Source organism: Salarias fasciatus, chromosome 11 (genome assembly GCF_902148845.1).
Source record: "Salarias fasciatus chromosome 11, fSalaFa1.1, whole genome shotgun sequence".
NCBI lineage: Eukaryota > Metazoa > Chordata > Actinopteri > Blenniiformes > Blenniidae > Salarias > Salarias fasciatus.
Window position 1 is genome coordinate 28,425,152 of NC_043755.1, and position 25,689 is coordinate 28,450,840.

General features: G+C 48.5%; 1 protein-coding gene across 1 annotated transcript; it reads left to right on the forward strand.

Moving 5' to 3' along the window:
• Nucleotides 1-2,491: 2,491 nt before the first annotated feature.
• Nucleotides 2,492-18,801, forward strand: fbl (fibrillarin). Its single transcript, XM_030103549.1, has 9 exons — nucleotides 2,492-2,621; nucleotides 3,585-3,695; nucleotides 3,772-3,924; nucleotides 4,316-4,410; nucleotides 7,067-7,237; nucleotides 7,376-7,508; nucleotides 7,644-7,756; nucleotides 16,538-16,683; nucleotides 18,388-18,801. The coding sequence occupies exons 1-9, from the start codon at nucleotides 2,612-2,614 to the stop codon at nucleotides 18,410-18,412; spliced, it is 957 nt and encodes a 318-aa protein (XP_029959409.1). The 5' UTR covers nucleotides 2,492-2,611; the 3' UTR covers nucleotides 18,413-18,801.
• Nucleotides 18,802-25,689: the final 6,888 nt, after the last annotated feature.

Below are 25,689 nucleotides of genomic sequence, written 5' to 3' on the forward strand. Positions count from 1 at the left end.
GACTTGATTCCAACACAGAAGTTTACTGTACCCTGCTAGAAAAACCAGCATAGACCAGCATCATTTTCATGCTGGTCTATGCTGGTCTATGCTGGTGTATGCTGGATTGATGCTGGTTTAGCTGGTGTACCACCATAGCTATGCTGGTGGACCAGCATGGTGTCGCTAATCATGCTGGGAGGATGAGTATTATTAGCAACACCACCAGCAGGCTGGTCTACCATTACCACAAGTATAGTATAGTAAAATGCTGGTCCACCAGCATGATCTTTCTCTTGAAACTGGTTATAAAAGTGACTGACATTTAATGAAGGCTAGCTGTCTTACTGCAATAAAGTAACCTAACCTCTCACTCTGCATTTTATAGCTGTAAAAAAAGCTGTGAAAGTATAGCCTTCACAGGAAGTCTACAAAGTCAAAACTATGCAGCAGAATAACAAAAAGTGTTTCGATTCAAATGATGGTCTTTGAAATAGACCGCTGATTGATACTATTTGATACATTGGGCAGAATGTGAATTAAATGGCTCATATTTGTTGACGATCAAATAAAGAGTGGAGTTTGGAGATGAAATCCACTTCTTAAATCCATCTTTGCGCTCCTCTAATTTCTACAGCAGCACTTTTTCTCTCTCTGTGAACTGGGTGGTCGGCTGCAAATGTAGCATGCCTTCCCTGAAAATGTCTTTCCAAATTACTAATTTGTTATTTGATAACTTCTCGTTACAAAGCAAACATGCAGGCAATCTCCGCATTGGCAATGAAAGCAAACGATTCAGTCCATTCTTCCTTGAATATCTATCTTTCTCTTTTTACCTTTGGGATCCATGGCAATGACAGACCCGCCGGTTTGTTTACAGCAGAAGCCTGCCTGGCGCCGCACCGCGCTGCAGCGCCGTCGCAGGCTGTGACGTAAATCTTCGTTGACAGAAATGTTGAAATTGAATATTTATTATGCACGCCTTTACAGCATTGTAAAACACTAAGAATGTTTCTCATATTTGTCCTCCTACAGAAACCATATTAAAACAAAAAATATGTCCCGCCATATTTTTCCATTTTAATACATTTGTAACGTGAGGGTTAAATGGGTGGTGGTCGGCTTACTCTTATAAGGAGTAAACAAAAGGAAGAACACAGAGATGGTCACAAACAGCTTTTTACTTTACTCGCACTTTCCCTCCACTACATACCTCACACTTCCTCAACCCGTCTCGTCATCCATCACATGTTCCCACTGACCAATAAGCAGCCAGAAGCATTTGAACTACCAAACTCATCTAAAACTCAAGGGGGCGCCACACCTCTGCCAATATCCCCGTATACCAACATGACAGCATGGAAATAAATGTAGAAACAATAAACACAGATTTCCAACAAGATACAAGAACCATCTTGAACATCTTACACATTTTTGAAGAGGCTCCAGGGAGCCACTTTGGGGGGTGCTAAAGAGCCACATGCAGTTGCCGACCCCTGGTCTGGAGTGTTGCTTCTGATTGAAGGATTATTCTTCTATCGTTTCACATTGTTTTCTTCTCTTCACTCTTCTCTCCCTCTCTCTCTCTCTCTCTCTCTCTCTCTCTCTCTCTCTCTCTCTCTCTCTCTCTCTCTCTCTCTCTCTCTCTCTCTCTCTCTCTCTTCCTGTCCTTCCTGTCCTTCAGCAGGTCATTTTAGATACATTATGGTTTTAGATGATATTTTCAGTCTTTAGATCAGAGTTAGCTGAGGCTATAGATAAATTAATCAGAATCAGCCGAGTACAGTAGCCTACGAGGAATTTGTATCGGTGGAGGTGGAAACATAGGAAAAAGAACACATTTCAAAGGAACAAGTATAAAGGAATTAAGAGACAAACTAACACAATAGCAACAACAATCACAACAAATTTGGCGGGGATTTTACAGAGTCAATATCATTTACAATAATTACAAAGATTGAAAAATTACAAAGGTCAAAGGTATTTACAGTGCTGTTTATGGGGCTGAAGACTATCCGTAGTGCGTATTTTGTTAAGGATTGGAACAGCCCTTATAAGTGAAAATGAAAATCAAAGAGTGACATGATGTTCCTTCACTGGATAAGGATAAATCAGAGCCAGTAATCCATCAGTTCCTTCACAACTGTAGTTACACTGGGATTTGCTCTCCGTTTCTTTAACGCCCCCTAGCGTCTTCTTTGTGTGCAGTCTTGTAAAAGAAAAAACCGGGGAGGGGGGGGGGGGGGGGGGAGGGGGGGGGCTCTTCCCCCAGGACGCAGGGGGCGCTGCAGCAAGCAGCAGCAGCAGCACGGGGGACAGCTCTTTTTTTAATAAAACAAAGAACATATACAAACTTTTGGAAACAGCGCCCGACATCCTTTTTAGAGACAAAAAATAACGATCAAACTAATTTTTGAAATAAAGGAGGCTTTTTTTGTTCTTCCATTTATTACAACGTAAAGCGCAGCTCCTCCTCCGGGCCGCAGGGGGCGCTGCAGGACATAAACAGGAAGTGGCACTCAGCTCGGACCAGCACGTGTGAGAGCAGGCGCGTTTCTCTCGTGTCGTGTTTTGTCCACTCTCCTGTTCTTCAGCTCTTCAAGCTCCGCGGATCCACAGCTTCAGAGCCGACATGAGACCAGGTGCAGTGAGAACAGAACCCGTTCTTGAACCCAGTCCGGGTCCTGAGGCCGTTTGAAGCGTCTTCTCTGAGAACGGCTCCATGCGGCGGTGGAGCGGCAACTGTCCTCTCTGATAGATCTCCGATTAGTTTGTTTTTCTCTCTGATTGATGTCGGATTTACTCTCCCGGGGTTTTGTTTTTCCAGTTTTCTGGGTTGTTGGTGGCCTGGTTTCTGGTTACTGGTTCTCTGGGTACCGGGTTTCAGATTTTCCGGGTTGTTGGCTCTGTGGTACCATCTTAATTGTTCCTGAGTGTTTTGCTCCTGCCACGTGTCTAAGTTCAACATGAAGAGGCCTGATCTCAGAATCTTGTGCTACTGAATGTTAGTTCTCTAAATATCTCTAAACTTCCGTTTCTGACTGATTTTTACAGTCCTTCAGTTATTTGCACTTTATATCAGCTGCTGAGATTTAAAGATATTATAACTATTTGATTGTCTTTAACTGGCACAGTGAAGCTGCTGGGGAGAAACCCTGATCAGCTCTTCACTGATCCCAGCGTCCCTCCCTGGTGGACAGTCCAGACGGCCGTACCGTCCAGTCTGAGCACTGGGCTGCTTCTTGTACTGCAGTCTCTTACGTTGGTCCTGAGTGGAGACTTGACGCTCTGCACGGTAACCGCCTCTTCCTCTGTTAGAGAAATGACTCTGGGACAGCTGTTTCTGCTGGCTGAAGGCCAGGAGCTTTGAACCAATAGAGCGCTGCTACTATCTATCGGATGAGCCTTACCATGGCTCTGAGCCCTCCTGAACCACTGCAGGTCAGCCTGGGAGTTGAACCGCTGTCCAGACGGGGCTGAAGTGTAATAAAGCCACTATTCCTGAGTGCTGCTGCCATGGTGTCCCTCTGTACACGGCAGCTCCATCGCCATGGACGCTGAATCGTATTGAAATGTGCTCAGTGTCTGTCTTGTCCCCATTGAAGGTTTCAGTCCACGTGGAGACCGAGGGGGACGAGGAAGAGGAGGCTTCGGGGACCGGGGGGGTCGAGGAGGCTTCGGGGACCGAGGAAGAGGAGGCTTCAGAGGAGGAAGAGGTGAGTGGGAAGCAGCTGACAGGAAGTGGTCTGTCTGGTGGTGAAAACATTCAAAGCAGCAGCCCGTCTCTCTCAGGTGGGGGCTTCAAATCTCCTGACGGAGGCTTCCGAGGTCGTGGAGGAGGAAGGGGGGCCCCTCGAGGAAGAGGAGGCCGAGGAGGAAGAGGAGGTGGCAGGGGAGGCTTTGGAGGAGGGAAGAAGGTGTTGATTGAACCCCACAGACATGAAGGTGAGGATGAGAGCTATCCAGGTCAGAGGTCAGGGGACCCCCGCCTGGCTTCTGACCATAAACGTCGGCAGGTTGAACCCAGGTGAGACCAGCCCCACTGCTCTCCCTCCTGGGTGGAGGTCTGGCCTGTAGGCAGTACTGGAGAGAGCTGGGGGCGTTGCTCCAGGGGTATTGGGGGTCTGTGTCACCAACACACACGCACACGCACACACACGCACACACACGCACACACACACACACACACACACACACACACACACACACACACACACACACACACACACAGAAAAACTGGGACTGACCAGTAAGACAGAACCTCGAGCTCCACCTGGAGGTGACGGAGGCCCTCGGCGTTTTCCTACAGACCACTGTGTGTGTGTGTGTTTTCCAGGAGTGTTTATCTGCAGAGGGAAGGAGGACGCTCTGGTTACGAGGAACATGGTGGTGGGAGAGTCTGTGTACGGAGAGAAGAGGCTCAGTGTGGAGGTATGGCGCTTCACCAGACACTGGCTGCGGTTTGCACAAGGTCAATGCCACCGGCTGCTGGGCAGCTCGGGGTGCTGTCACCTAGGCACGTTCGATACCACTTTTTTTTCAGACTTATGCCAAGTACAAGTACTTCATCTTCAGTACTCACCGATACTTTTGATACATAAAATTTAAAATAATACAATGACAGAACATTTTTGAAAAATGACTTTGATTTCTAAAAAAAGGCAGCACAGCCACTATGTTTAAATCCAAAGTAATAGACTGAAAAATAAAACAAACAACTCTGAGTTTTACACTTTTTTAAATGAAATTAAGTGCAAGAGGAAACAATTTGAGTTTTTTTTTTTTTTTTTAAATGAACCGAAGTACAAGATGTAAACAAACAACTCTTTTTTTTTTTATGAACTAAAGTCAAAGACGGAACAACTCCTGAGTTTAAAGGTGCATTGAGTTTGCACGTTTTATGCGAAACAGCGCCCCCTACAGGCCTTGGGCGTAATGCAGCTTAGTGAAACACTCGTGCCTGTGGCTTGTATGGGAAGAGAGGAACTCCTTCCTCGCTCGTTTAGAAGCGCTCCAGTAAGATGTAAGTTTCTTCTCCCTGGTGGAGTCTGTGTGGAGCTGCAGTGCTAGAAGCCAGTCTGTTCTTACTTTCTGGAAGATCCTGCTCAGTTGTTGCTCACTAAGCATCTGGCGGAGTAATGGCGGACATAGCGAAACTTAACCAGCCGGAGCGTGCATTACGTCATTCCTTTCAAATTCTCCACAAAAAAATTCTGGAGCCGGACCGGCACTGTGACTTTGAAGCGACAATTTAGCGCTGTTAGAGGTACTGGTAATGGATATGTCAGGGCACATTGTACACATCATTAAAAATGTGTAACATATTTATTAGGGATGTCCCGATGCGATCGGAAATCGGCCCCGATCACGTGATTACGGACTCGATTGGGATCGGAAGTTTCCTCCCGATTTGGACTCGGTTGGATACATATGTTTGTTTTTTTCTTTAATTTCCTTTTTAACCCATTGAAGCCGGGACGCATGTACGGTAGTGGCGTTGTTGCGCAATTCTATCATTAAACCCGGAAGCGCTGTTGCACAGTTCTACCATTGACGTCGGGTCTTTTTTTCTTCTTTGCGCTAATCAGCTGTTTCTTGGGCAATGAAATGCATCAAACTCGGGCAAATGCATAACTGGTCCTGTTTCCGGGTCCAGATCGTGTTGCTGCTCTGCCTCCTGACTCTGTATTGAACGTTTCTGGGCGCTGCTGCACACTGAAGCATGCTTCAGCGGTAATGCGTGCCCGGCTTTAATGGGTTAAATGAGATGTATTTAGGTTTTCCGTGCTACAAAAAGATGTAATTACAGAGAGATGGCAATATGTGCAACATACTGCTGTGTTCTTTTGAATTGACTGTAAGAAATTAAAAGAAGTTTTCATAAGCTTTTTATTTATTTTTTATAGATAATGTACATATTTTACTATAATGGAAATGAATCGGATCGGGACTCGGAATCAGCAGATACTCAAAATGATAGGGATCGGACTTGGACTCGGTGGCAAAAAAAAACCTGATCGGGACATCCCTAATATTTATGGTGGAAAATAAGTGTTTTTAAAGTTGAAAAACTCCTTAATGCACCTTTAAATAGTTGCTGTAAGAGTTGCTGGTGTTCTTTGTGCTGCTCTTGGATCTGTGCTCTTCAGTTTCTCGGTCTTCTGCAGAGTTTGCTGTCGAGTTGGCTGCAGGACTTTTTTTTTTCCAGCACAGCAGCGCCAGCCTCTCGTCCACAGGCTTCGCCCTGAGGTGTTTCAACAAATTACTAGTGGCAAATGAACAAGATGGCCACCTCCTCTAGCTATTTTAGCATTGTAGAGTTAGCATTCTGCAAACATTTTTGTTTTATATTAAATAATTTCCACTGAAGTGTTGGTGACGAGCAGCCGTTCTGGATTCATCCTGTTGTCTCTGCTCTGGATGAGACTCATGGAGAATCAACCTGCTGCAGTGTAGCTCAGCGCCCGTCAGGCCAGCTCCTGGAGTAGGGCTTCTTCCTCGTTCATGTTTAACGGCAGCTTGCATCCCATTCGGTTGCACTACCGCCATCTGCTGGTGAGGAGGGATCACTGCGCCTGGGATTTTCTTGCCTTGAGTATCGGCGGCTGGTATCGGTAGCCTTCACGAGTACTCGATACTTTGAAATAAGCCAGTATCGGCCCGATACCTGGTATCGGTACTCGCACATCCCTACTTTCACCTGAAATGAACAGCAGCACCACGGCTCGTTGATTGGTCCAGAATGACGATGGAAATCCCGTCCCTTTAGCTGGCTGGTGGCTAATGGTTAGCCACAAGTCACATGTGGCCTGTTGAGTGCCTGCACTTCCTGACTGCTCTCCGTCTGTCCAGGCATTTGCCAAGTTTTTCTCTGCTTCATGTCTGTTTGATCACATTCCTGCTGAGAGCTGTGTTTACTACCCATAATGCATTGCACTCTACTTCACGCCCTCTGTCTTGGTCTGCCAGATAGTCCACTGTGCTTTCACATTGTGGACCGCACCACAGCGAACACAGACCCAGGCGGACTGGACCGAGCTCTGGTGTGAAGAAGTCTGTCTGTTCCTGAGTGGTACTGTTTTCTCAGGAGGGAGAGACGAAGATTGAATACAGAGCCTGGAATCCTTTCCGCTCCAAACTGGCAGCGGCCATCTTGGGAGGTGTGGACCAGATCCACATCAAGCCCGGCGCGAAGGTGATGTACCTGGGAGCTGCGTCAGGGACCACCGTGTCCCATGTGTCTGACATCGTGGGACCAGTAAGTACTGTGGACAGACGTGCTGTGTGGTGGAGGGGCTGACGTGCACTAACTGTGTGTGTGTGTGTGTGTGTGTGTGTGTGTGTGTGTGTGTGTGTGTGTGTGTGTGTGTGTGTGTGTGTGTGTGTGTGTGTGTAGGACGGACTGGTCTACGCTGTGGAGTTTTCCCATCGGTCTGGCCGGGACCTTCTCAATGTGGCTAAAAAACGCACCAATATCATCCCAATCATTGAAGATGCTCGTCATCCTCACAAGTACCGCATGTTGGTTGGTACGTAGGTCTGGTTCTCAGAGAATCGGAAGTCGTCACCAAGCCAGAGCAGAACTAGCTTGTCTCCCTCCCCCAGCCCACCTTGTGCAGGCCCTCCACAGCTCCGCTGGGTGCTGACGGTGTTTCTTCCTGCAGGTATGGTGGACGTCATCTTTGCGGATGTGGCTCAGCCTGACCAGACAAGGATCGTGGCTTTGAATGCTCACAACTTCCTGAAGAATGGAGGACACTTTGTCATCTCCATCAAGGTGAGTCACGGTGCTGCTGCATCCCGAGACACATCCTGTCTCCGACCACTGCCTCCAAATGTCCTTTTAGTGAAGCAGATGACAATATGCCTGAAGAATCTGTCACTTGGCGATACAAGCACCAAACTTGGTGAAAATGAAGTTTGGGATGTACTGTTAAAGGTGCTGTAGGCAGGATTCCGCATCTCCGCCATCTTGCTTAGGGTTACCTCGGCAAGATGGCGATTTGAAACCCAGCACAGCCAATCCTGTCCTGTTTTCTCTGACATCACGCCCTTACACAAGTTAAGCTCCTCCCACAAGAACGTGCGACCAACACCCCTCGACCAATCACGGTTAGAGCCTCATGGGCTCTTCTGATTGGTCAAAGATACCTGGAGCTGTCGAGATTCCTTTTCAGCTCAGAACAGAGACAGATGGAAACGCTGCGCCCTCGCGGTAGAGCAGTTATGCTACACTCCTAAATAGGGCTGAACGATGTATTGCATTTGCGATAATCTCGCGATATTACAAAACGCGATTTGCATATCGCAAGGTACACGATAGGACGTGACGCAAATTTACATCAGAGCGCGCCATGCAGACTGCTTGTTTAACAAGGTACCAGCAGCGTGATCACCGAACCTAGTTTTGCACAATGGCAGCGGATTTAAAAAAGATGTGGAACAGCAACACGTCCTCTGCAAGGAATGCTGTGCTCCGTGCGCACGTGCGCATGTGTGTGAGAGAGAGGGAGACAGAGAGGAATATCCCGGTCGAAAGGCACATTAAATACTGCTCTGCGCATCTTCTATCCGCAAGGAATCCTTGTCTTTTGAGGACAGGAACTGCTCGTGATCCATTTTAGCTGCTACTAAGTAAATAAAATGTGCGGAAACGATCGTTCAGTTCTTCTTTTACTGAAAAAAGGTGCATCGCATCATGTCTTATTGCTTACTTTTTTTTTTTTTCAAACAACATGCAGAGAGAGCCTGCACAGCGCCTGCAGCCCTTCTTCTTCTGTGGTGTCTGTGTAAAATAAGGTTGGACATGCAAACAGCACACCTAGTGGCATGAAGTGCAAATGCAGTCATGATGTCTGTGGTGGTGGTTTGAATGGGGAGATCCTGATCATGTAAACAGGAATAACTGTCTGTTTCAGCAGGTAGACGGGTTTTTCCAAATATTTCAGAAACCAGAATATTGACCTGAACCCTGCATGTAAACTGCATGTAAACATAGCCAGTGTGGTCAGGACAGAATGTGAGGGTTTTATGTTGATGTAGCCTCCTATGACAAAAATGTGATTATTCATATTTATATTTTAGAAAATGTACTTAAAGATGGAAGAGTCTCAGGGGCAACAGGATGTGCAGGAAGCTGGTGGGACACTTTTCCCACAGTTGGAAAAAGAAGAGCTCTGACTGAGACACAGAGGGATCAGCATCCCTGAGCAGAACCTCGTTACAGAGAGCCCAACATGATGGGATCAAAAGAAAAAATGATCGCTAGAGTGCTGGCACAGGCCAAAGCCATTTCACAGGTGCTTAATTCCAGGTGTCTTAAGTTGTTTTTTTTAGTGACTTTTGCATTTTGAAGTTACAGATTTTGTTCTGTTTTTTAAATGAGAGTTCTAATAAAGTTCACTTTGTTACAAGTCATACATCATTATATTTAATTCAAACAAATAGAACTAACCTATGGGAAAGAAATGTTTAAACTTTGAAACAAATAATTAAAACAGATTAAATTAAATATCGCATTCTATATCGCAATTGCAATATTGAGGGAAAATATTGCAATTCAATATTTTCCCTATATCGTTCAGCCCTACTCCTAAAGGATTATCAATGGATACTGACATTTAATCCAAAGAAAACAGAAAAATTAGCATTGACTAGCAAAATCTTGCCTACAGCACCTTTAAGGGAAAGTATGTAATCGAGCTAAAAATCCCATATAGCCGCTGCATTAAATGGAAAAAATAAATATCTTTCAAGTAGGGCTGCGTGCCATACGCAGTATGACGGTAGAAACAATATAAATTTGGCCACGGTAGATTTGCGCTCTGCTGTCATACCGTCATCTCCCCTGATACAGTTTAACTGCTACTACGTAAATAAAATGTGCAGAACGATGCTCAATCCTTTGTTTTACTGAAAAACGGAGCAACGCATCATTGAACACGTTCCAGCTTCTTCTGGTCACCTTTCCTGCTAAACACTCTTTCTACCAACATGCAGAGAGAGCCTGGCTTCAGGGGCCATCCTTCTTCTGTGGTGTCTGTGTGAAAATAAGGTTGAACATGTAAACAGCACCCCTAGTGGCATGAAGTGCAAATGCAGGTGAATTAAACGACTACAAACCCATTCAGAAACGCTTCATTATAGGTTTTACACGCCAACATTTATACCGCGATATATTCCGTCACTGTGAAAGGACTTAATGGACTCTACGCACAACTTCACCACTTCCTGAACTTCAGGAGGCTCCTCGTTTCCTGTCTTTCATGATAGGACGAGCTGATTAATGCAGGTGTGTCTGACCTCTGGAACAGCTTCAGACACACCTGCATTATTCAGCTCATCCTATCATGAAAGACAGGGAACAAGGAGCCTCCTGAAGTTCAGGAAGTGGTTGAGTTGTGCATAGAGCCTGTTTATACTGTGATGTGAGTTTAAGGTCATACCACCCAGTCCTACTTTCAAGGTAGAACTTGAATGAAGAGAAATATATTGATGATCCAAACTTCAAAATGAATGTGGTGTGACTGAAAAAGTGGTTGTCAAATTAAATTCCAATATGTCTCCCAATTTTCAACGTAGCAGCTATTACAAGACCCAGAATTCCAGTTTTGAGAAGCTGTCTGACAGATGTGCATTAGGTTTAAGGACTAAATCCATGGTCATTAAAATGTTGTGGTCAGGTGCAATTGGTGAGTGTTGTTTTATAAGAGTGATGTCAACACAAGCTGGGCTCGCCGGTGACATTGGCGCTGTCATGGTGCACTCACTGTAGTTTGTAGTGTAGTTAAGTGTCCCAAATGCTCTCTGGTAAGCCCCTGTATATATCTCAAATAATAGTTTAACTGGTTGTAGTAGTGGTAAATGAGATTGATGTAGAGTTACAGACAGAACCAAACTAAAAGGTTCCTGTGGCACAGCGACAACAAGACTGGGTTCCAAGCTGACGAGAGTCGCCGCACATCCCAGCAATGCAGTAGTTGTCCAGTAGGAGAGCAGGCTCTTTCAAACAATCCCATCAGCCCTGAAGGCTGAAGTCCTTTCTTGAAGAAGCTGACTGTGTTCATGCAGATCAACACATTGAGTGTGTCGATAAAGGCATGTGACACACACATTGTTGCCAGAGATGTTCCGATACCATTTTTTGCCTCCCGATACCGATTCCGATACTTTTACTGTGGGTATCGGCCGATACCGAGTACCGATCTGATACCAGTATATTATAAAATAACACCATGCCTCGCCTGCAGGACTGTCACATGATCATCACTGTGGTGAGGCCCGGCTCAGGTGAAACCCTCTAACATGAATCAATACAGCAAATTCAAGCCATTTATTTTTAAATAGAACAGGATAAAAAACAGCAGTGCAAATACAACTGAACTAAATCAATCTCGGAATAACTATTTTCAATAACTAAAAGTGCAGCCCCAATATTTTTAAATTAAAGGGAATTTAAATAGAACAATATAAAACAGTGGTACAACAACAATTTCAATAAATCTACAAATATGTTGTTGCATTTTTAAAGGAGCACAGCGCAGTTTGCTCGTTCTATGTGAAACAGCGCCCCCTGCAGGCCTTAGGCGTAACTGTAGCTTAGTGAAAAGCTCGTGTCTGTGGCTTGTGCCCATGTACGTGCACAGAAGAGGGGAACTCCTTCCTCGCTCTTTTAGCAGCGCTCGAGTAAAATGTAAGTTTCTTCTGCCTGGTGGGTCTGTGTGGAGCTGAGGCAGTGCTAGAAGCCGGTCTGTTCTTACTTCTGGAAGCTTCATCCTCAGTACTGCTCAGTTGTTGCTGCTAAGCGTCTGGTGGAGTAATGGCGGACAAATCGAAACTTAAGGATTACCAGGCCAGCGGGAGGCGCATTACATCAGGCTCAGAGCGATTCGTACCCGAATCACTCATATTGCTGTGCCTTCAGTGCCCTGCACAGGACAATAGGAGCGACTGTGATCTTGCAAAAATAGCTCTTGCTGCCCATCAGGCAAAGGTACAAACGTGTGTGGGTGTGAATAATTGATAATTTAATATTTAAAACTGCGCTGTGCCCCTTTAAATGGAAGTGCAGACACAATATGGTAAAAGGAAGGCATTTAGATAAAACAGTATAAATAACAGCAGTGCAACAGTAACTTAATAAACAAATCTACAGTTTTTTTTAAATTAGGGTGCAAACATAACATAGTAAAATGAACAGGGCATTTAAATAGAACAGTAAAAAAATAGTTCAACCAGCAACTTAAAAGATTACTTTCCAAAATGTTATCGTCCAAAACCAACCTATGAAGTTACATTTAAAAAATAAAAATCCAAAGCTGCAGCTGCAGAAGCTGCACTCTAAACAAAACAATAGGCTTCTTTAACGGCGCTGTGCGTCTGTCACCTGATCCATTCTTCTTCCTCTTCTCAAGAACAGCAAGTTGCAGCAGTGGCACGGCAAAGAACTGTGTCAGAGCTAACGACCAGCAGATGGCGGTAGTGCAACCAATGGGATGCTAGCTGCCGTATAACATTGCAGAAGAAGAAGTGTCAGTGCTAACGGAGCTAAAGGAGCTAACTGAGCTAACGGAGCTGACCAGTAAATAGATTACTAATTTAATTAATGACATGGTCTCGGATCGGTGCCTGGACTCCAGGACTCACCGATACCGATGCCAGAATTTTCAGAAAAGTATCGGCGCAATTTCCGATACTGGTATCGGAATCGGAACATCTCTAATTGTTGCTGCAGTAAAGGTTTTGGCTACTCTTCAGGTTGAAGGTTAGAAGTGATTTGGGTTGAATTTGGTCAGGGTCAGGCCATTAGGTTGTCAGTTCATGATATTGCGATGAATCTTGGCCCAGAAAAATCCAGTGGTACGTTGTTCGTTCTCACCTTCACTGACTGTGATGCTGCATCAGCTTTTTGTGGTAAAGGCAAGAAAACTGCATGGCAAGCATGAGAGTTTTGGTCTGAAGCGTCGAGTTACTTCTCACCTGTCACAGACGATGCGGACTTCAACTACCTTGAAGTTTATCAGCATGTGTGACGGGCTGGAGTCCAGTCCACCATGGAGCACGTCCCGGTCCTGTTGGAAACTGGGACTGGCAGAAAGATGTTGAGGCAGAGCAGGTTCTCGTTGCTCAGACCTGAGGACAGCTGCCAGACTGACGGTTACGCTGCATTCACACCGCCAAATGATTTCCGCGTTTTGCATCTAAATGTAATTGAAAACAATGGGGAACGCGCCGTTCTACCGGCGACGAAACGTGACGCGTCGGATGCTTTTTCGCTTCGCGTCGGGGCGTTCTCGCGTCAGTGACGCGATTCTGTGGCTGACGCTGAAGTTGAGAAATCTGAACTTTTGACGAGTCGCGATTTTGCGGCAAACCAGTCAGAACGTGTCCATGGTGACGTCAGGGGGCGGGGCCGGGGAAAGCGACTCTGGCGCAGCTCCTGGAGCGAATGGTGACACTCGCAAAACTCCAACCGTCTGTGGATCACATCGTGCACCAGGCACGGCGTCGTCGTCTGGCTTTATTAAGCATATACCACTCGCTCAACAGGGTCAGCCATGATGCTAAGCTAACACAGTAAAAGGCTGGAAGTCCCGCCTTCCCACCACAGACGCACCGCGTTGTTCATGGTCGGACCTCAAAATTGACGCGCGTTCAACTTCTCGTGTTGTTGCGATTTTTGATGCAAAATCGTGTTTAGTGTGAACGCGGCTTTAAAGGTATTGCTTCAACACTGCTGTCTGCAAAAGTCAGGACGAAAAGAACCAATGGAAGCTGTGTCAGCAGAAAGCTGTTTCCAGACTCAACCAACACACGAGCCAGTTTCTTTTACATTGTTTGTAAAACGCGGTCAAAATTAACTTTGTCCTATATATCAGAGAAAAAAACTCATCGGATCGTCAAAATATTTAATTTAAATTTCTCCTCTCTAAATTTTAGATGTATAGAGCATCAGAATGAGATTATTCACAGAAAATCCAGTTAAAAAAATGCTTTGAATGTGAGCCATCTTGAAAACTGGTGGCTTCTTTATTTTTGTTTTCAAGGGGATAGCGTACTTCGAGAGAAGGTCCTGAAGCACTGTGTTCCAAATATGGTGCCTTCATCACCAAGTGACAGATTGTTTCAGTGCAAAATCAAACTGAAACTTCACCCCCAATTTCCACCGCACGCCAAAGCGTCGTGCCGCGCTGTGTCCCTGAAGCGCCGGCGCTCAGTGCCGGTGATTCGCTGCAGGTCCATTTTCTGCGCCGCCGCTTCAAAACCTTGTAAATTTTCGTGTTGTTGAGAAAGCACCAGACAGGAAGTTATACCAGAACATTCAAAATAAAACACGATGCATGACCTCTCAGATGTAAATTTTTTCCTATATGCTGTTATTATGCCGCGTCGGGAGGCACGAGCATCAGGTCAACCGGGTCCCAGACAGCAGTTCTTTACACAAAAATAACTATTGGATAAAGAAAAACACTCGTTTGAGATCTAAACATAAATCATGTCCTCACCATGCTAGAACTATAAATCACAGAGCAGTGTGGCTGAACGAGCAGAGCCCACTTGTACGAGGGGGGACCCAAAAGTTCCCGGACTCTGGTTATAACTTTTTATTTTTTAATCTTCGCAATTTTTTGAAATTGTCACCTTCAAAATCCTCTCCTTTGGCTTGAATACAACGTTGCACCCGAGATTTTCACTGTTCAGAAGAGTCGCCATGACCGTGCGTAACTGTGCCGATAAGATAGAACTTCGATTTTCCCTCCCCCGCCTGTATGCCTGCCTTACCTCTCCGCTGCCGCTCCAGTTTCATCTGTGACAACAAAAAGCCGTCGCCCGGGGCCAGATCAGGGGAATATGGCGGTGGGGAGGCTGGCTGGTCACGGTTTTAGTCAAAAAATATGCTTTACGCACAACATCTGGTGCTATTTCTGTGCGTAACGGGGCGTCCTGTGGTCTGCTGTCTGCTATGATGCGGCCATTTCCGGGAGCCTTCGTCTCACTGCTTCTAATAACCGCCTGAGGATGATCTGTCTGGATCTCTACAATACTCCCATCACATCTGCAATGTCATCAAAAGTCCTGCGTGGATCTACCAGGACGTCTTCTTCAGTTTTTGTGACGTTTTCCTCTGTTCTGGAAGTGGATTGTTGTCCTCTGCGTGCCTGGTCTTCGTGATGTAATCTGATTACTCTTAAAGGGCCCAAACCACTCAGACACCCTAAGAATCCTTCTTGAAGAATGTCTGCAACATGGTGAGTGTTTCTCCCAATAAAAAACAAAATGTTTTGACAGAGCGCCTGTCAGTGGGTATCCGCCATCTTGAAAAACCGAAGAGCGGGGTGTAACTCTGTCAACACAAACAGTGACTGTCAGCTGACTGCATGGGGGAAGACCAAACCTGGCACAGTTACGCATGAGGCTATCCTGTAGCGACATCTAGTGGCCAAAGTCGGAAATTCATTGTATTTTTTTATTAATAGAATCAGTCCGGAAACTTTTGGGTCCCCCCTCGTAGAAGTGAAATGAGGTGTTTTTATTTGTTTTCTGTTTATATCAAGTGTTGTGTGACATGGAGAGACGAGCGCCTCTCTGAGGAGCAGCCCTCCCCCTCCAGGCGGCGCCGCGCTGCACTTCCAGTGTGCTTTGACTTTAGGAACAAGACGGCGGCGGTGGAAATTGGGGGTGAAAGCAGGCGCCAACCTCCACTCATAAAACATGAAGATAATGCCGAAGTGCAAAAAAGCTGTAATTCCGGAGAGATTCCAGCAGGGGGCGATGATGCTCGTTTCAAAAAGAGCCCCGGTCTCATTGGAACCCATTCAAAAATGCCGATTGTCAGAGTGCAAATAAACATATAAAGCGCCCGGTTTCAGGACAGGTTCTGGTCTCTATCACTGGTTTCTACAACCTGCTGCTTCACCAGACTCTGGTTTTCACATAAATCATCTGTTGATTTTATATTACTAGTTAAAGTTTTGCATAAATGGCCCTATCACAGCACCTCCTCTGTCCACGTGATGCGGTCACGTGACGGGCTGGACCAATCACATTACATCCGGTTTCAAATATTCAATGTGGAGACGTCCTGCTGGACTCGGTAAAGTCTTCAGAACGGCGGTTGGGAACTCTATGGGTGACATCACGAAAGGTCTGTCCATTTATATACAATCTATGGGTGAGAGCTTCAGTCACTGCTGGGTCGAGGTGTTTCAGTGCTCCGTTCTGCTCCACCGAAAGTTTAGGCTTATAAACTGTTCTGTGGCACAAGAAAGGTTTGGAGCGCTGAATTAGTTCACTGATGTTAGCTGGACCCAGTTCTTCAAATTACAGATATGTAAGGCAGGGTTTCTGCCAGACTTTTCAGTCTGGGGCCCCCCCCCCCCCCCCCCCCCCACACACACACACACACACACACACACACACACACACACACACACACACACACACACACACACACTGCTGACTGGATGAAGCAGAGGTTGGAGGGGCTCACGGAGTGGCGTTTGCTGTGGGTGGGGGTTGGGGTCAGCGGCTCTGAAATGTTGTGTTCTTTGTCTTCCAGGCGAACTGCATCGACTCCACGGCAGCTCCGGAAGCCGTGTTTGCCTCCGAAGTGAAGAAGATGAGCGCAGAGAACATGAAGCCCCAGGAGCAGCTGACGCTGGAGCCCTATGAGAGGGACCACGCTGTGGTGGTGGGCATCTACAGGTACGGGGGGGGGGTTACTGCAAGAGGGTCCAGCTGCAGACCTCCACTGTCAGCCGGCTCAAGGCTGCCCCAAATCTTTAATTTTTTTTATTTTTTTTTTTGCGAATATATTAATTGAGGTCTATTTTTGAGTACTGGGGTAAAACAAAACAAAAAAAAAAAAACTTTCTGGTTAGGTTATGTTGCTCCCGTAGTCCCCGGCAATGAAGATCCACGGGATGGATTTCTAATAGATTTTATTTTTTGGTTCCAATCCAGCTTCATAACGTGCCTCGTCAGCTTCAACTGCTTTTTCCGACACTCCTAGTGTCTAGTTCAAAGACAGCTCGTTTTTCTGTGAGGCATTCAAGGACACTCAGTGCTTCCAGAAACCATGAAATAAAATAAAACAAAAACACAGGATATGAATTAAGCAAATGTGGGGTGCCTACGAACAGCAAAAAACATTAACAATGGTTCAGCCACTCGTTAAAATGGCACAAACTGTCCATATCTCTCACACTCAGCATAGTTTTATTGCACATGAGCATAATTATGAGAACATATGACATCTTCCCAGTAAAATCTTAAACTTCAAGTCCCTGTTTTTGTAAATCCTATTTAAACAGCACTCTTTTGCATAATAAGAGATTAAAAGTCGTTAACACCAATAGCATTTGATAAAGTGTACCTGCCCAAACGTCTTGAACTTTGGCTAAGAAGATTATTTTTGATTTTTGGAATTACTCTAATCACCATCACATAATAACTATAACTAATTTCCATAAAGAGTGATTTTGAAACAGACTGGAAATTATGTTACCTGTGTTGCGTATGATAAATTAATATCTTTAAAACTTGAGTTGATGCTGCTATCTCCGTTGTACGGTTAAAACAGCAGTAAATGTAAAAACAAAGGTTATGATAGGACTGTCAGGCAAATAAAACAATTGTGTGTCTCTCTCTCGGAAATGAAAACGCTCTAGATCATTACATGAAACGGAGGAGCCCACGCACTGATGTTGCTCTGCTGATAACCTGCATTTTAATTCCTATTTTAATGCAACATAACTAATGAATCAAGGAAACCAAGGTAACAAATACGCTGAAAAATACTTGTCTGCCCAAATTAACGTTTAAATCAATAATCTGGAGCGTTTTCATTTAGTTGACGTAGTAATACGTCGCTTCCTTCTGACGGTGGAGGTGTAGTTTCTCCAAGACGGTTCGGCTGAACACTCACACTGCTTTGGACGTTTTTGTTTGACCTGTGACTCCCCCTAGCGATATGTGGCATATTTCACCCCTTTCCTTTCTTTACTGTCCTCTTTGTTTCCTCCTTCATCTCTTTATTGCACGAAAGTGTAAAAAAATATACTTGAAACACTGTGGAATGACTTTGGATACGACACCAAAAATGTTATGTATACATTGCTGTTTTCAATAAACGGTGGGGAAAAAACAGGAAAAAAATGACGGTTTGGCTGAGAGTGGAGGTCTGTAGATAGACACTCCTCTGAGAAAAGGAGGAGGAGCTGGAAGTGAAAGAGCCAATAAGATGCGTAATACTGGAAAAAAAAAAAAAAAGATTGACGTCACATCCGTTTGACAGTGGAGCAGCCATTAGCCGGCTGACAGTGGAGGTCTGCAGCTAGATCCCTCTCGGTTACTGGACTTGATGACACGAGTCTTCATGTGGTCTGAAGGTGTTTTCCCCTCTTTCAGGCCTCCTCCTAAGCAGAAGAAGTGAGCTGTGGACATGACCTTTGTGACCCTGTCTGCGTTCTGTTGTCCCGTGACCCATCAGCTGACCTGCGCCCAGCCTCAAGCGTTGGTTTTCTTTGCCTCTGATTCACCCAACCCTTCAAATGATGCTCCTGTTCCACATGTTTTGAACATCTAGGACCATGTCCATCTGGACTGGTCTTCAGAGACGGACTCGTATGTGGCTCTGCCCCAGCACATGACCGCTGAGGCCTTCCACTTAAGCAGCCTGTGTTCTCTCAGCGCAGAGGCTTTGTATAGCCAGTTTTTGTAGTAGTTTTTAGTAGCTGTCAGAACAGTGAGTCTGGACGCAGGCTGTGGGTTTCTGTTTCATAAACACTTTGAATAAAGTCATCTTGTTTCTGTTGCTTCTAAACTTCTTAGCGCTTGTTGAGGGACTGAACCTCCAAACACTGAGGACCAGCACACTCCCAACCCAACATCACACTCACTGACCATGTGTCTTGTTCTTACTTTGCATCTCCCTCTCATCCCCTCTCTCACTTGCTCTTTCTGTCCCTCAGCCTCTCTCCCTCTCTCAGCCTCTCTCCCTCTCTCAGCCTCTCTCCCTCTCTCAGCCCCGCTTTCTCAGCCCCTCTCCCTCTCTCAGCTCATCTCCCTCTCTCAGCTCCTCTCAGCTCCTGTCTCTCTCTCAGCCCCTCTCCCTCCCAGCTCCTCTCTCTCAGCCCCTCTCCCACCTCCTCTCTCAGCTCCTCTCCCTCTCTCAGCTCCTCTCAGCTCCTGTCTCTCTCTCAGCCCCTCTCCCTCCCAGCTCCTCTCTCTCAGCCCCTCTCCCACCTCCTCTCAGCTCCTCTCTCTCTCAGCTCCTGTCTCTCTCTCAGCCCCTCTCCCTCTCTCAGCTCCTGTCTCTCAGCCCCTCTCCCTCTCTCAGCCCCTCTCCCTCTCTCAGCTCCTGTCTCTCAGCTCCTCTCCCTCTCTCAGCTCCTATCTCTCTCTCAGCCCCTCTCCCACCTCCTCTCAGCTCCTCTCTCTCAGCTCCTCTCTCTCTCTCAGCTCCTCTCCCTCTCAGCTCCTCTCTCTCTCTCAGCCCCTCTCCCTCTCTCAGCTCCTGTCTCTCAGCCCCTCTCCCTCTCTCAGCTCCTCTCAGGTCCTCCCTCTCTCAGCTCCTCTCCCTCTCTCAGCTCCTGTCTCCCTCCCAGCCCCTCTCCCTCCCAGCTCCTCCCTCTCTCAGCCCCTCTCCCTCTCTCAGCTCCTGTCTCTCTCTCAGCCCCTCTCCCTCCCAGCTCCTCTCTCTCTCAGCCCCTCTCCCACCTCCTCTCAGCTCCTCCCTCTCTCAGCTCCTGTCTCTCTCAGCCCCTCTCTCAGCTCCTCTCTCTCTCTGCTTCTTTCTCTCTCAGCCCCTCTCCCTCTCTCAGCTCCTCTCTCTCTCTCAGCTCCTCTCTCTCTCTCAGCTCCTGTCTCTCTCTCAGCCCCTCTCCCTCTCTCAGCTCCTGTCTCTCAGCTCCTCTCCCTCTCTCAGCTCCTGTCTCTCAGCCCCTCTCCCTCTCTCAGCTCCTGTCTCTCAGCTCCTCTCCCTCTCTCAGCTCCTGTCTCTCTCTCTCAGCCCCTCTCCCACCTCCTCTCAGCTCCTCTCCCTCTCAGCTCCTCTCTCTCTCTCAGCTCCTCTCCCTCTCAGCTCCTCTCTCTCTCTCAGCCCCTCTCCCTCTCTCAGCTCCTGTCTCTCAGCCCCTCTCCCTCTCTCAGCTCCTGTCTCTCAGCTCCTCTCCCTCTCTCAGCTCCTCTCAGCTCCTCCCTCTCTCAGCCCCTCTCCCTCTCTCAGCTCCTCTCAGGTCCTCCCTCTCTCAGCTCCTCTCCCTCTCTCAGCTCCTGTCTCTCTCTCAGCCCCTCTCAGCTCCTGTCTCTCTCTCAGCCCCTCTCCCTCCCAGCTCCTCCCTCTCTCAGCCCCTCTCCCTCTCTCAGCTCCTCCCTCTCTCAGCCCCTCTCCCTCTCTCAGCTCCTGTCTCTCTCTCAGCCCCTCTCCCTCCCAGCTCCTCTCTCTCTCAGCCCCTCTCCCACCTCCTCTCAGCTCCTCCCTCTCTCAGCTCCTCTCTCTCTCAGCTCCTTTCTCTCAGCCCCTCTCCCAGCTCCTGTCTCTCTCTCAGCCCCTCTCCCTCTCTCAGCTCCTGTCTCTCTCTCAGCCCCTCTCCCTCTCTCAGCTCCTGTCTCTCTCAGCCCCTCTCTCAGCTCCTCTCTCTCTCTGCTTCTTTCTCTCTCAGCCCCTCTCCCTCTCTCAGCTCCTCTCTCTCTCTCAGCTCCTCTCTCTCTCTCAGCTCCTGTCTCTCTCTCAGCTCCTCTCCCTCTCTCAGCTCCTCTCTCTCTCGCAGCCCCTCTCTCTCAGCTCCTCTCCCTCTCTCAGCTCCTCTCCCTCTCTCAGCTCCTCTCTTTCTCTCTCAGCCCCTCTCTCTCTCCGTCCGTCCGTGTGTGTGTGTGTGTGTGTGTGTGTGTGTGTGTGTGTGTGTGTGTGTGTGTATGCAGTGAATTTGTTTTGGCAGCCATTTTGTGGGATATTTCTCCAGAACGCGCCGGGCCACACTCGCTGGGTGTCGGGAGTGCGCGCTGATTGCAGCCTGTCCGCTCGCGCCGCTCCGCCGCCGCCCCACCGCTGCCCCTCTTCCCGGACCGGTATGAGCTCCACGGGGGGGCAGAGCTGCCTCCAGCCGGCCGCCCCGCGGCTCCTCTTGCGCCTGTAGGCGGACTCGGTCGCCGGCCTGCGCCTCCGGTGTGCGGACTGTCTTCCTCCGGGTGCAGCATGCTCGCTCCCAGCTAGCCGCGGCTGGCCGCCGAGCTCCATCGGGATCCGACGGGATCGCCCGTGGAAGCGGCCCCGCGGCGGTCGTCCGGCGGGTGAAGTCGATGAAGCTGACCGACCACAGGGTTCTGTTTGCGGCGTTCGCGGCGGAGACGGCGGGCTGCCCTCTTCCCTTCGGGCACGGCTAGCTGTCGCGCCGGCAATCAGTCCTCCCGACAGCCCGCTGCCACAGCTCCGGGGAACAGAGCGAGGTGCGCGGCCGCTCGGGGAGCTGCCCTCCGCTGGATTCTACCTGCTGGATCGGCCCCGCGGAGAGGGGCGGCTGACCCCGGGGAGGGGGCTCGCTTCGTGTGGATTCTTAACATGGCTGCTCCGCGGGACTCGGTTCGACACGCCACCTGAGGTGAGTGATGGCCGGCTCGTGTCCGCTGCAGCTCGCTCCGCGGGGCTGCAGCCGTCCTCCGGCCGCACGCCGCCCGCCGCCCGCCGCTAACGTGTGGAAGGCGCGGGATGGGCGCAGCTCTGCCGGGGCCTCACTGAGGAAGCATGGTTCGAGTCCCCTGCTGTCTTCCCGCTTCACCCCGTGACTCATTGGATTTCCACAGAGCTGCAGGGAGGATGGCGACAGGACATGGCGCGGGGGGGGGGGGGGGGGGGGGGGGGGGGGGCTGTTCTGCCCCCGGTGTGGCCCACCACCGACACACCTGCAGCATCTCCCCTGCTCGGGCTGCTGCCACCGGCGCAGAGGGGCCAGCCTGGGCCCGGGGGTGGAGGGGCCTGGAGGAGCCTGGGGCATAGGAGGGGGGTAGCAAGGCTCTGGGCCTGGGGGTGGAGGGGCTCTAGACGTCTTTGCTGGTAACATCTGTTTGTATTCATGTATCTCCATCACTCCTCCACGTCCCTCCATCACCCCTACAAATCCCTCTGTCCCTCGTCCCTCCATATCCCACCCTTATCCCTCCATCACCCTCCATATCTCCATCACCCTCTATCCCCTCCATCACTCCTCCATATCCCTCTGTCACCTCTTCATCATCCCTCCATATCTCTCCGTCACCCCTAAATATCCCTCTGTCACCTGTCCGTCATCTGGTAATATCTTGTCATATTCATATTCCTCCCTCACCCCCTTATCCCTCCATCACTCTGCCCATCCCTCCATCACCCTCCACATCCCTCCGTTACCTCTTTATCATCCCTCCATATCCCTCCATTTCCCACCCTTACCCCTCCAACACCCCTCTATATCCTTCCATCATCCTCATCACCCTCCATCACCCTCCACATCCCTCTGTCTTCCCCCCATCACCCTCTTGTTCTCACTGTTTTGTTAGCTAGCTGTGTTGTTGCTAGCTGACCATGCTAATTTGCAGCATTCAGTTGTAACTCCACCTTCGCATCCTTGGATGCAGGATAAAGTCAAGTGTTTCAACTTTTGGTTTTTTTGAAGTGAAACACGTGGAAATGTGGTGGTGGATCATCAGTCATGGTCCTGGTGTGAGCTGGACCTGGACCAGCTGTGGTCGGTCTCCAGGACCAGACAGTGTGACTGTACCTGAAGAGGTGTGACTGATGCTGTTTTGGTGTGAGATGGGTGGAGCTGTTTGCTGCTGTGCCTGTGAGTGAGCTGCAGCTGGAGATGAACCATGTTCAGTCCAGTTCACTTTCACTTTACTGAGTAGTTTTCCTTCTCTGTCACATCCTCGTGTTCAGCAGACACACAGGGAGAACATGTCGACTATAAAATGTGTTAAAGTGGTGGCTGGTTCTTGTTTCCATGAGTTATTGGATGAGCAGCACTTTGTGGAGCGTGACGTGTCTCCTCAGGATCATCTGAACTCAGAACAGCTAATCAATCAGGTTCAATCGTGACGGGATTTTGCCCTCACACACCGGCATCACATTCCATTCAGCACAAGCTGAACTTTCACCAGCATGCACATACATCAGAATGCAGTGGACTGCTCTCGTCAGTGGGCTGCATGTGAACTGACATGGAGGCTTTTACCTTGAAAGGAAAGGGGCCATTTCCGTTCTGCTCTGGAATAAAGGTGAAGGCTTCATGCTGGTGTGTTGGAGCGTCAGGACTGGAGCGCCACACATTGGTACATGGTTTGAACCCCAAATCTGTCACAGGGTAAGCATTGAAATATGTGTTGTTTACATATTTCAAGTGTTTGAAACACAAACCTTTCAGCACATGTCTGGAGAAGAGTGTGAAACATGACTAAAGTGTGTTTTGTCTACAGAAGCATTCTGAGATATGTTTGGTGTGTTCTAACGCTTCAGCTACATTCGAATGAGGGTTTCAGTGGTACTGCCCATGTTTCAGGACAGGAGGGAGAGCCACAGGAGACGGTTCCTTCAGAGCAACGCTGGAAGGCTGGTTCCATACAGCCCTCACTTGTTAGCAGCACTTGGAGCCAAACTTCATGTTTCAGGGTTTGCATTTCAAATGAAGCAAAGGGCTGCGCGGAGGGACAGTGGTTAGTGCTCTTGCCTCACAGCAGGAAGGTCCTGGGTTCAATTACCGGCTGGGCCTTTGTGTGTGGAGTTTGCATGTCCTCCCCATGTGTGTGTGGGTTCCCCCCGGGTACTCCAGCTTCCTCCCACGGTCCAAAAACATGCACGTCAGGTTAACTGGCCACCCTAAATTGCCCCTAGGAGTGTGAATGGTTGTCTATACGTGTTAACCCTGCAACGGACCGGCAACCTGTCTAGCCACCCTGACCCTGAGAAGGAGGAGCGGTTTAGAAAATGGATGGGTGGATGAATCAAACAGTTTTTCCAACATGGGTTTATTGCACACTGAGGCTTGTAACATTACACACTGGAAGCCTGGTGAAGCCTGGTGAGGCGTGGTGAGGCGTGGTGAGGCGTGGTGAGGCGTGGTGAAGCCTGGTGAGGCCTGGTGAGGGCTGGTGAGGCCTGGTGAGGGCTGGTGAGGCCTGGTGAGGCCTGGTGAGGCCTGGTGAGGCGTGGTGAGGCGTGGTGAGGCGTGGTGAGGCGTGGTGAGGGCTGATGAAGCCTGGTGAGGCCTGGTGAGGCCTGGTGAGGCGTGGTAAGGCGTGGTGAGGCCTGGTGAGGCCTGGTGAGGCCTGGTGAGGCCTGGTGAGGCCTGGTGAGGCCTGGTGAGGCCTGGTGAGGCGTGGTGAGGCGTGGTGAGGCCTGGTGAGGGCTGATGAGGCCTGGTGAGGCGTGGTGAAGCCTGGTGAGGCCTGGTGAGGCGTGGTGAAGCCTGGTGAGGCGTGGTGAAGCCTCATGTAGCCTGGTGAGGCGTGGTGAGGCCTGGTGAAGCCTGGTGAGGCCTGGTGAGGCCTCGTGTAGCCTGATGAAGCCTGGTGAGCCCTGGTGAGGCCTCGTGTAGCCTGATGAAGCCTGGTGAGCCCTGGTGCAGCCTGACGCTTGCAGATCTTAGCCTGATAACGGCTTTATGTTTACAGTGCAGCCTGGTGTAGCCTGGTGCAGGTTTGTGTAGCCCGGTGTAGCACAGACTCTCAGGACTCTGTCAGAACATTTAAATGCTACAAAACAGTTTACAGCAGGGGTCTCCAACCCTGTTCCTGGAGAGCCCCTCCAGCATGTTTTAGTTCCCGCCCTGCTTCAACACACCTGAATCTAATTATTCTCTAATCACCAAGCATAGAGCAAAGCCCAGTCACGAGCCCGTTGATGCCAGCAGGTGTGTTTGAAACAGGGAAAGAAGGAAAACATGCTGGATAGGGGCCCTCCAGGAACAGGGTTGGAGAGCCCTGGTTTACAGTATTGAACAGTTTGACCTCATTTTGTTCTAATTTATTCTCCACATGTCAAACGTTATGTGAACTAGGGGTGTCAACGTCTACACGTGTAAACATGTACACGGATAACAAATCATAACCATTTAGGAAAATCAATAACCGTGTACATGTCATTTTCCTCCTCCCTCTCATTCTTTTTTCACCTGCAGTATATGTAATGTTTTTTAGAGTGAGGATGTTACCTGAAAGATTCAGATAATAACGTTAACTAAGTAAATGTTCCCTCTCGTGCAGTGATCTACATACATAATAGATATATCTGGCGCAATGTTAGCAATGATTAAAAAAAAAAAACCCCCGCAGCCACGGCCAGTGTAGTGTTCAAGTTGACTCGGGACGGGATAGCAGCTAACAACGAGCGGAGCGCGGTGTGGCAGCTTTTTTAACTGCAACTACTGTTGGGTGTAGGCTGTCAGGCAAAACAGTAGCTCGGGATCCACGAGAGATCAGCTGCCATGGAAACACCCCAACGAGCTGGAGGGAGAGACGCAAGCATCGATGGAATGGCTAGCGATAGCTCACTAGCCATTCACAAGCTAGCATGAGAAATTTTATATACAACAAAATCAAAGAAATGTGACAAGACACTTAGTGAACATACCATCAACTTAATATCTAAAATGGCCCTTTTGTCTAATAACTAGTGGAATGTCTGATTTATTGGGATTATGAGGTAGTGTATTTCAATGGAGACAGATCCCTCTAGTGGTCATA

Bases quoted from the DNA above. Each gene is read 5' to 3' on its own strand.
- fbl (XM_030103549.1), top strand. The intron at 3,696-3,771 runs GTGAGTGGGAAG...CGTCTCTCTCAG, and splicing joins AGGCTTCAGAGGAGGAAGAG to GTGGGGGCTTCAAATCTCCT. The intron at 3,925-4,315 runs GTGAGGATGAGA...TGTGTTTTCCAG, and splicing joins TGAACCCCACAGACATGAAG to GAGTGTTTATCTGCAGAGGG.